The sequence below is a fragment of the Merops nubicus genome, unplaced genomic scaffold (genome assembly GCF_000691845.1).
Source record: "Merops nubicus isolate BGI_N331 unplaced genomic scaffold, ASM69184v1 scaffold6916, whole genome shotgun sequence".
Classification (NCBI taxonomy): domain Eukaryota; kingdom Metazoa; phylum Chordata; class Aves; order Coraciiformes; family Meropidae; genus Merops; species Merops nubicus.
In genome coordinates this window covers 16,866-28,386 of record NW_008614263.1, presented here as the reverse complement: position 1 = coordinate 28,386, position 11,521 = coordinate 16,866, and the positions used below count along the sequence as shown (strand labels likewise).

General features: G+C 34.9%; 1 protein-coding gene across 1 annotated transcript in view; it reads right to left on the bottom strand.

Moving 5' to 3' along the window:
- Positions 1 to 11,521, bottom strand: part of KIAA1377 (KIAA1377 ortholog) — a gene marked incomplete at both ends in the record, with an annotated part of 37,672 nt that overhangs the window by 10,007 nt on the left and 16,144 nt on the right. The window contains 2 exon segments of the mRNA XM_008942162.1: positions 1 to 305; positions 10,253 to 10,448. The exon segment at positions 1 to 305 is cut by the window's left edge and continues 1 nt beyond it. Of these exon segments, the coding sequence (XP_008940410.1) occupies positions 1 to 305; positions 10,253 to 10,448 (501 nt within the window).

The window sequence follows — 11,521 nt, the reverse complement described above, 5'->3', positions numbered from 1 at the left end:
GCAGGAGTTAGAACATTATGTTTAGCTAAAAGATCATGAATAGGTAAATTGTGGTAGTATTGCATATCGATATTTCTTAGACAATTATTTAGATGCATATTTTTAGAAGTACTTTGAGCTGTATAAAGCAAACCATTATTCCTAGTCTGTGATTTTTTTGGATTGGAGAGGGCACAGTCACACTGTGTAGTCAAAGATGATTCATTCTCTGTTGTGTAATTTCCATTTTGTTCTTCAGCCTCAAGACTGTCAAGGCTTGACAGGCTTTCTGAATCATCTGCTTTCTTGACTTCCTCATGAAAATTCTGAAATACAAGCATAAAGCCAGATTGTTACTTTTAGCAATAAAATACATTCAGTACTGAACCTAGTGTTTTTACAGCTTGGGGTCATAGCACCAGGGGTGTTTCTATCATGTCAAAATTTGCCCGTGTTCAAATGCAAAAGAAAATTATGTAGTTTGGATAGGAGGAGGTAGGAGCTGCATACTTCAACAAATTTAATCCTAAGTTTTATATAAATTCTACAATAACTAAAAAGGAACAAGATTTGTCTAAACTCTACTGTTTCTAAGTTGCCCTATGACACAGGATGGTTTTAATACTCTAACATATGAGGGAGTTTAGAAAATGAAAGAGAATCCATTAAAATGCAGACTTGATAGTGGATCTGCCCCAGAGTGGAGTTTTTCCATACTACTAGGCTGAATATGGTTGGGTTTTTTCCATACGAAGTGCCCCAGGTGATGAGGAATTAAGCCTTGTTGTGGCAACCAGAGAAGACCTCTCTCAGCTATCATAATCACAGCGATTAACACCTCCACCCTGTGAAACCTTCTCTTCTCACTTTTCAGAAAGAAGAAAACTTCACGTGATCTATGAGGACAGATCATGTTTAAGGACATATGGGAGTCCCATCCACTTCCCCAACCTCTTTGTCAAACTTTAAAGTAGTGATGCTTAAGAGCGAGTGGCACTATCTGAATCACCACAGGGACAACTTTATGTACTATACAGGCATTTTCTTCACTATTACTTCTCCATCCAAACACTGAGATGCCTGACATGGTTGAAAATAAATACTTTTAAGTGTAAGATTTCAAAATACCCATAAAGGAAAATAAGCATATCAACTATTTTCATAATCTTGTACGCTCTCTCTTCTGGAATTTCACTTCCACACAACTCAGCAGCTACACGATATTAAATCATACACTGAAAGGCAATAGCATGAAAAAGTAAGAGGAGATGCATTAGATGTGCAATATTATGCAATGAAGATTTTTTTTTTTTTTCATTAGTGACTTTAAATGGAAAATGTTTCAAGTACCAAAATCTGTTCCCCAAAGTAAGTGATTATACATCCTCTACTATTTACAACAGAATTAACATTTTGAAAACTTAGCAAAGAATGCATAAAATTCATTAGTGAATTAGAACAGTTTTTTGGAGTAAACCTCTTATTTTATTCTAATAAAATTGTTATACCATAATACTGCATAGTTTATAGCAGTACAAATATTTTAAAATGCAAAATAAAAAGCTTAGTGAGTCCTGAAAGACTTTTAATGATTGGATTGGATTGAATTAAATCTTATCTTGCACTAAATGGTCAGAGGGTGGTGCAGTCTTTCATTATAGCTATGATTGGAGATAAAAAAACTAAATAGAAGAACAAAGAACCAAGTGTAGGACAAGATCCCATCAGGGATCATTTTCAAACTAAAGCTCTACAAACCAGTGTCATTCTAATAGAAAAGAATAAATAACACTTTGATAGTTATTTATTAACCTTGATGTTTGGCTAAATTATATTGTTAACCTCTGCTTGAACTTCACTAACAAGGAAAAGGCATATGCTCAGAGTTTTCTGTACCAGGCCAAATTTGAGAACTAAGTTTGAAATTTTCAGATGGAAAAAAAAAACAGTTAAAGAAATTATAGATGTCAGGTTTACTTCTTGTCTAATTTGGAAACTGCACCTGTATAGCTAAATGTATTTCTAAAATGACTAGAGTTAAAGAGAGGAAAAATTTTGTACGGATTTTTTTTTTAAAAAAACTGTTCTGGTAGCAGAAACTGCTAAATCTGGAGGGTGATAGAAAACTTGCAACTTCAAAAAATTAAGATAAAAAAAATATTGCCAGTTGTGCAACAGAGGTTGAAAATAAACTTGATCCTCCATTTATATATAATTTTACTCTCCTTGTAAAACAAAACCTCATGGGAACACAACATCTCAGCTGAAGCAACCTCCAGAAATAAATTAGGAGCTAAAGAATAAAGAAGGGTTCCCCATTTAAACACATACTCACTTTTACTTAGTCCACGCAAGTTTAGTTCACTTACATTCCATCTATGGGAAACCTTGGTTCCTTATTTGTTCTACCTATTGTCAGTCATGCAGTGTTGTTGTTGGGATCGTTGGGGGTGATGTTGATTGTGTGTGAACTAATTGGCTTATTTGTACCCCTGGTGATTGTTCATGGAATGACTTTTCTATATTCAATACAGCCCACTTACTAGTTTGTCTTTCTGCTGGCTCTGTCATTCATGCTAGGCCTAGTCGTTGGCAAAACACTTAGAGAAGCTGTGTCAAGCAATTTTACTTCAGTAAAACATTAAAACAAAGAGAAAACATGAGCCTACAATATCTTTCATGAGGCCAATGAAAGAACAACATTGTAACAAGTACAATTTAAAGAGAATCTGACAAGTAAATTTTCTGCCAAAGGACTCTGTCAGAACGCTGTTACACAAAAGAGCTGCTATATGTATATTTGACATTTTCTGAAAAAGAAGTGCTCACAATTGTGAACAAAATGTTCACAATTCCAAGAGCTGAATGGGAACAGCCCTCCAAAGATAAGTGCTGGAAAAATGCTACCTGCTCTGAAAACCTAGGCCCCTCACCTCTCACACTACTTGCTATTTTTGATAATTTCAACTAGTTTATTTACAGGAGTTCTTTGTATGTCATATGCATGTATATATAATGTTACACTTCACGTTCATTGTGAAGTAAAAGACACCAATGGTTATACAGATACAAAACTACCTCTCCAGGCCAGTGATGTACCTGAACACGGTTAGTGGTTTTGAGTTTGCCAACTATGGAATGGTAAAGTCCATTAGAAAATTAATAATCTCTTTTCTATTAAAGTTTGGGAAACATCATGTACACGGCCCTATACAATACTGATTTCACTGAAAATTTGGGTAGACCCAAGAAAGCAAATGCCACTTAGAAAGGACTGCTTACATTACACAAGAGATCCCTTATACTGTGCCAAAACCACCAAAGAAGCTGTGGAGGTGTACGAACCAGCGAAAAGCTTCGTATCAACACCGCTGCTGTTCTTTCACCATTAACTCCCCGGTGCCTTATTTCCCCCCAAGCTAGGATATAGAAACTAGCTATCTACGAACCCAAGTATTTAAAAGGACCTTATATGCCTGTTTGGAAAACCATCACAGGATACTAGAAATACAGGTTCAAACTTCTGAGGCTAAAGAGAAGTCATGTTTCCAATTTTGCAGGCACTCAGGCACTTCAGTAAGCCATGCTGTACTGAGGGATTTTTAAAGGAAAGCGATCAGGGTTTCAAGTTCTGACTTCAGTTTTAGTGAAGTCCTGAGGTAAATGATTTTTCCTGTTTTTCCTGAGCTAAAAACCTGTTTCCTACATGATGTGTAGGAAACAGGTTTTTAGCTCAATGTTTCTCTGTGTGGCTTTCCAGTAATTAATTTAGCATCTCAATACTCAAAGAACCTGACTGTGTAACTGAAAACCATAAGGCAAATAGACAAGGAGAAAAATTGAGCGTGCATGTGCAATATTGATTCTAGAAGACCTTAACTAGTAATCATTGCATTTTAAGTATAATATTAAAATGACATAATTGAATGAGCAAATTCACACTTATTTACAATCTATGTTATATATTCAAAGTCATTTTTGTTATCTCAAAAAATGAGAATGGAGATCAGCTAAATTATCCATTTTGACTTCTTTGGAATTTGCAGGTTGTAGGAGAAATGATGTTTTAAAAAATATTTCACAGATGAAAGTATTTCTAGACAATACTTTAGGGACAGAAATGAATGGGAAACATTTCTCGGAGATTTTTTTTTCCATTTTAAAGCAAAGAAATAATCCTGTCTCTCACTGACAGTTAAGGTCTTAATGATGAAACTCAAAGCCCTGAAATTACCGTTTTTGGAAAAGCTTTCCAATGAAGTCTGATTTCTGGGGAAAGAAGAGCAGAATAACTGATGGAGGAAAGTATTTATTTTATCATCTTCTAGAAAACTCAGACTCTGTCTTCCTGGTTTATTCTTATTCACAAATACATAAATAAGGCAGTGCTTTAGGATTGACAGTTTTGAATTCACTGGAGCTGTAGTATCAGAAAAAGAATATTAATACTATTTGACCCTCAACCATACAGTGTGTGAATGTAATTTTAAAAATAATCCCTATTTCAGCTGAGGGACTAGCCTAACAGATCTCTCTGACTTGCTAAAAATAAGTATGATTTTTTTTCAGTCTATAAAATCATGACTTTTTCTTTTAGCAATGTAAATACATTGCAAACATGAAACAGTTTTTAACATGTTTCCACACTATCTTGTGCACTGCACAGCAGCAACAAAGGCAAAAGGTGGATTTATATTAGGAAATCCTAAATGACAGATACAGAGATACTTTTAGAATCATAGAATATCCTGAGTTGGAAGGGACCCACAAGGATCATTGAGTGCAAAGCCTGATTCCACACAGGGCAACCTAAAAGTGAAACCATATATCTAAGAGCACTTTCTAATATGATGTATTTATACCTTTCTAGAAAAAAGTTTATCTAATGAGACAGTTTCATGTAATTGCCAACATTCACTGCATGCTTCAGTAATATAATAACTGGAAATAAATATTTATTAACTGTTTACCTGTTTTACAAAGTCCATTTTTTTGATCAGGTATTTCTCAAGACATACCTTCCTCTTAGGAATTTTACAGATATGATTTATAAGAACAGGGACCAGATTTCAGCATCTATCTTCCCCTAAACAGCCTAGTGAATTTTAATGGCTGATACTGCTATTTTTCTCTTTGCCACTGTGTGAAACAATGCAATTCTTTGTTGGTTACAATATCTTTCAGTCTCTTGGGTCCCAGTTATTTTCTGCTTATTCCTGGTCTCTGAATTGTGGCTATTTAGTTTAAGAATTGATTAGATTTCTGTGCACCCAGGCTAATGTTAGCCTACTAGGACAGAAGCAGAATATGGAGGAAAAGAGTAGTTAATTTCTGCTTTGCTTTCCATTTCACAAAAGGTTTATCTCTTAAAAAAAACCAAACAGCCAAACACAGCTCTACCATCTTCAAATTCCCAACATCCTCTTGAGACAGTAGTAGATGATATCTCTGATAATGCCAAGTTACCCTAGTGTAATATAGCAACCTGGCAGACCAGTATGCACAAACTTTTTAGTCTTTGACTCCCTTCCTGCAAGCAAACATTTTATTATTATCATAAGTGCAGTAAACTAAAGATCAGATACTGTTATCTTTTCCTCTGTTCCTCTCCTTTATCTACATTTATGAACATTTTACTCTGTTGCAGTAAAAGAAATCACTTAAAAATAGCTGTGAAGTATGGTAGAAATAATTGAATGTTTAGCTATATACAAGTATATGAATGTAAAACTACAAATGGAGCCCTGGCAATATGTATGGCAATGCGTATGTAAAAGGTATATATGCTTGTAAAGGAGGAGCAGGTATTTATTAGATGAGATTTCTCAATTTCCCTGCTTCTGTTTTATAAGCTATGCTGTATGTATAACAATCACAACTTACCCACAAAGTCTTATCCGTGCATTAATCTGCCTGTGAAACATTTTTGTGCTGAAAATGCTATTTCAGTTTCAATCCTACATTATCACCTGTTCAGGCAGGGCTTTGAATTGAGGCAAGACACTCTTACAGTGACCGAACATCCAGACTGTCAGATATGAAGATAGTAATGTCATTGTACACACCATAGGCTTGGAATAAAACATATTTTACATTACAAGAAACTACTCCTGAAGAATACACTATCAAAACTAGCTCAGGTATTTGGATGAAATAATTTAGTCTGAAGTTACACTTCAATTTGCCTTTATAGCAAATGTGAATTTTTAGTTAATGAAATAAGGTGGAAGACACTGCTATGTTGCAATATTGGTTAAAAGCCAATAAAAATGGAACCTCCCTGTTCTCGCCAAAGTGAGAGTAGGGAAATCACTCTAGTGTGTCATATAATTTAAGCAATGAACATAAAATATGTTAACATTCACAGTTACAAGTAAAAAATGGCCAATGCTTCTAGATTTAAGGTGACCATAGAAACCTATTTTAAGTCTTTGAATGGGCTCTTCAAAATAAATCTGACTTCATTCCAGTGTAATTTTATTCTAACCGCCCCCCTTAAGAGTCTCTTTTCCTACTAACTAGCTCTGAGCATTCTAAAGGTTCTTGACACTGGGGTGGGACTCTGTACACAGGCACTCCTTTTTTCCATGCTGGTCTTGCCCATGCCTCTGAAGAGTTAGACTGATACAATACTCCTTGCAGAAGGAACCCTTGTTTAACTTGCATACTACAAATGCACTTGGAAAGTAATTGAGTTTTTCCATCAGTTACCTGAAACATCTCCATTTCAGAGATATAGTCCAACCTCAAAGGCATAATAACATCAACAGCTAACAGTCATACAGCTCAACACACTCATGCAAGTAAGGTGATGTCCATACCTATACATCTGCAGCATCTGTGGCTTCATTCAGTGGAACTTCACGTAGAAAATATTATTTCTCAGTGACTAATTCTATATGTAACATACATAAACACACACAGAGTATAATAGGATACAAAATTTTATGGTATTAGAGATAATATACTCTCTGACCTCATGGTTTGGGTTGCAGTTTCTGAGAAATGATACCTGTGTTGCAGTTTCTACTTCAAAAAATATTGATGTACTTAACGTCACGGGGAACTGTATCTATTCATAGAAAGACTGATACTGGTCACTTCAATGGCTGCACAATATGCTTGGGAAAAAAAGGAAAGCCAAGATAAAAATCCTGATTCAAGTCATACAGAAAGAGATTTAAATTTGGATTTCACAGATACCACTTGAATAACATAATTATGGTCATATAAACAAGGGAAGAGGAAAATACAATCTCCATGTTGTAAACGATACTTATTTTGTCTGTGAATTAGCTCTACTTGCAAGTATTTTGTTTAAGGAGTGAAACAAGAGACGTAAAATAGTATGTCAGTCAAACGGTTTAATTAAAGCATATTGTATTTTTTTTTTTTTGAAAGAGCATAAAAATACTGTACTAACCAAAATGATTTTGTACGGCCACCAAATTAAAGAGGTGATGAGAAGAAAAAGACAATAGATACCTGAATAGTACTATTCCTTGTCACAGTCACAGTTGAGCCATTATGGAATTGTTCTGAAATATTTAGATCAAGGCAGGTTCCAGAAATAGAAAATTTCAACATGAACAGCTAACATTTGGAAATATATAAGCACTTGGGAGTAATGTCTTCTGGTGAAAAGCTGCATGTAGCTTCAGCTAAAAATTGTGCTACCAGCTCCACCTTAAAGATTTCACTTATGCCTCCAACAAAACCAGGAAAGGACTGTGCAACAAAACCTTTGCAAATGAAATTAACAATATTAATTTATTCAAAATGTAACATACTTATGGGCATAGAACAAATAATAATTTGATGTACTGGCTCAGATGTAACTGCTGCACAACAGAAAATCTACTGCTTCCAGTATTTTAGGTAAGATAATTTTGGAGAATGGTAGAAGGGTCTTTAACAACCTCGGTTTAATGCTAAAACTATACAAATTTTTAGGGATAGAAACCAAGGAACACATCAAATCTACTGGTAAGGGTCTACACAGAACTTTATTGCCCTGTAGGAAAGAAAAGAATTCTAGGAATCTTTATAATCCTGCTGGGCCTGTAAAAACAGAAACAAAGAGAGGTCAAAGGATCTCAATGGATGGTTAGACTGCAAAGCATGTGCACAGTGAAATACTTTGATGTTAGTTTCAGAAAGGCAAGCCCTGTTGAAATGACTTTGGACAACAGGCAGTAACAAGACTCCTGAAGCCTATTAATGGTAGTAATAATAATATAAATAATTAAAAGTTATAAATTTTATTAGTAAGAGTATTATAAATACCATTTCACATCACAGGAAGTCACAATGCATATACACACTAGCACAATACAAGCATTAAACTTCCTAAACTCAGGCCTTATAACAATGATGGTAGCTTTCTTGACTGCGTCAAGAGTCCAAAGTATGCAATTTCAAGAAAAAAAGTACATGTTTGACATATAAATATTTACAGTTTGAAACTATTTATCAGAGGGAAGAGGCTGAGCAACCTCTAGTGGTAGAAGAAAAATACATTCTGGAAAAAAAAAGCAAAAATTTTTACAGGATCAAAGCATTTTCAAAAATAAACTGATTTATAAACACTATTTCCTATATTATATGAATTGTCCAAAGCTGATGATAACATTTAGAAAAAAATATAAGTAAAATATCATGCATGGCTCATGGCAGTTTTCCCCTAGAATTCAACTAGAATGTAATTAATTATGTTTGATAAAATACAGTACAATGTAGTTGTCTTACAATATAATAAGAAGAAACTTTTTATACATTTTTCTCAAAGAGATTGCTTTTAATTCTAAGATATACTGGTGCAGCTACTGCCAAATTCAGGATCATCACGTAGGGGTGGATCTGCAATCAATATCAATATAAACACTATACCAATTACATGCATAATGTGATACTAAAAACCAATTAAACTAATTTTGATTAGTTAGACCTTGTATTTTGTTTGAAAGTGGTTATCTAGAATTCAGTTTTATCAGCTCTCTTCTATAAATTGCCGTTTCTTTTTCCTTCATTTATGCTTGCAAATAAGAATGAACACTAATCAACAGCCTTGCTAGTATAAACTGTACTTCCTATCTTCTCAATGTTTTGAAATTTACTCCAGCTGAGTAGTATTTTCTGTGTTGGCCAACACTTACTCAAGATTCTCATGAATATCGATCAGAACAAGGTAGGTACAAAGTAGGTACAAAGACAGGGATTAATATGCAAAGACAGGGATTAATATGCCTGAAAACATCAGTATCAAAGAACTTGAATTATATCTGAACTGTATACAGTCTTCCAAAAGTTATCCATACACATGCATTAAAAGGAGAAGCCCTTACTTTACTGCCACCAATGATCCCATGCCTCTAGCCATCACATAAGGGGATGGTGCTTCATAGAATCAAGGTCATGTCAGATACCATGTGTCCAGACACCAGTGGATAATATTACAAAAATAAAAGAATAGTCCAAAATTATATATCCTCTTGTGTTTGTTTGTTTTTTTTTTTTTTTTTAAAACGGTATTGAAGACAATATTTTCAAAATCAAAGGCAACACAGACAGACCTAAAATCACACTCAGAATTGCAATTACATGAAATCATTTTGGAGCTCAGTTCTTCTTGATTTTTACTGTGTTTCTAAGGTGACTTTTGAAACTGATTCTAGGTCTAAAAATTAGTTTAGGCAAAAAGTTAATGGGCCTGTTACTGGAAGACCTGAATCTATTCCAAAGAAGAAAAAATAAATCTCAAGAGACTTGAAGTCAATCCCTAAGAAATCAACACACATTGGGAAAAACAAAAACAAACAAACAAACGAAAAAAACCCAGCATTTGACCTATCAAAATTATATTGCTGTAGCTTTTTGTGCTGAGCAGTAGCAGTCAGCAAGGCAGAAACTTAAGTGTGAATTGCAAGCTGCCAGTTTAGGTTTGGAGCTAGCACAAGACTCCTGCGATAGACCAGTGGCCAGTTACTTCAAAGCCAAGAAATCTGACATACAAATGTTACATTCACAGAAAGACAACATGACAGATATCTTTGAAGAATCTGTGAGAATATTCTTATAAACATTTGTAAAGATCTCTGATTTCTTACTGAAAAATACGTATTTTACTAGAAATAAGCTACTGGTAAGGCACAGTACAGTGTGCCCTCAGCTGTCATCTATTTGGTAAAGCAGACCTTTCATTTTTCTCACATTCAAGAAACTTTCTGTTACATTTAAGAAGCATCATGTAATGAATCACATGGAAATATCATACCTCCAAGTTGCTGAGATGTTGTTTTGCAAGGAGCTGTTGCATTTCTTTCAGATTTTTCTGGAAGAGAAGTTGCTTACTATCCATGTTTGTTCTATAGCTTTGTATTGTTTTATCCCAGTCAACCTCTGATGCAATCTGCTTCTGATGGAAAGAACTGTTTCTAGATGTTGGTGAGGATGAAGTATCATCTGTGGTTCTTGATGCAAGCAAATAACATTACTTTGGCTTATTTCTATGCATCAACTGTACACATTTAAACATGTTCCTTTCCAAAAGTACACGTCATCAATAAATGCCTGGCAAGTGCAGGACAGCTATACTGTGTGTAACTACAGGTGGTGCTGCTTGTACTATCTAAATCTGTCTAATGCTTTCCATTTTAACCCTTCTCTTATTTATAAGTAGACTTTTCTAACTGGGTTGTTGGGTGACTGCCTCAGGCTGAATTAATCTGGAAAATGCCAGCCAATAGTTTGGTCCTTTACAGAAATGAAACACAGAGAACTATGTTGGGTGGGTTGTTTTGTTTTGCTTTGGTTTGTTTTAAACCCAACAAATAAAATGGCCTTTATTTTTCCATAATGTTGGCTAATATAGAGAATAACTACATACTGATGCTGTCTGGTATTGCCTTACTTTAAACAGGAAGAAGTAGTACCTGTAGTATCTAGAGAGCCCAGCTCTGCTGATGATGTGTAATGTCAATAATATGGTATATTAAAGAATTTGTATTTGTGACCTGAAAAAAAAATCTTTGGAGTAGCTAGTGTAGCTGGGTAGTGTGTTCAAGGTGAGCCCAAATTAAGATAGAGGAAACTACAAGTTTCTACAGAATGAGAATTAGCAAGGACTATAGGGATGGTTGACATTCAGGAGTCAAAGAAGCCAAGAAGCATGAGAAGCCAAATGACAGGGGAAATATGCAATCAGAGGCTAGAAAGGCAAGGAGTGTACAGTGAGATACATTGGAGAATAAAAAGCACATAGAACTGGAACAAGGCTGTCTAAGATCACTGTGAACAGGAACCAAGCTTTGGAAAGCAAGAAGCAAGAACTAGGTAGATATTAAGGATGACAAAACCATGAAAAAAGTAGCTTTAACCAATAAGGTAACCTTTAAAATAAAAAGCAAAAATAACCTACACACTAAAACACACCAGCTCATAGGCAGGTCGAGCTTTAGTCTCCTGGAACTATAGCTGTTACCAGACTGCCAGCTATGCTTGACTGACTACCTAGGTAGAATAGTCTAGTGAAAGACACTGATCC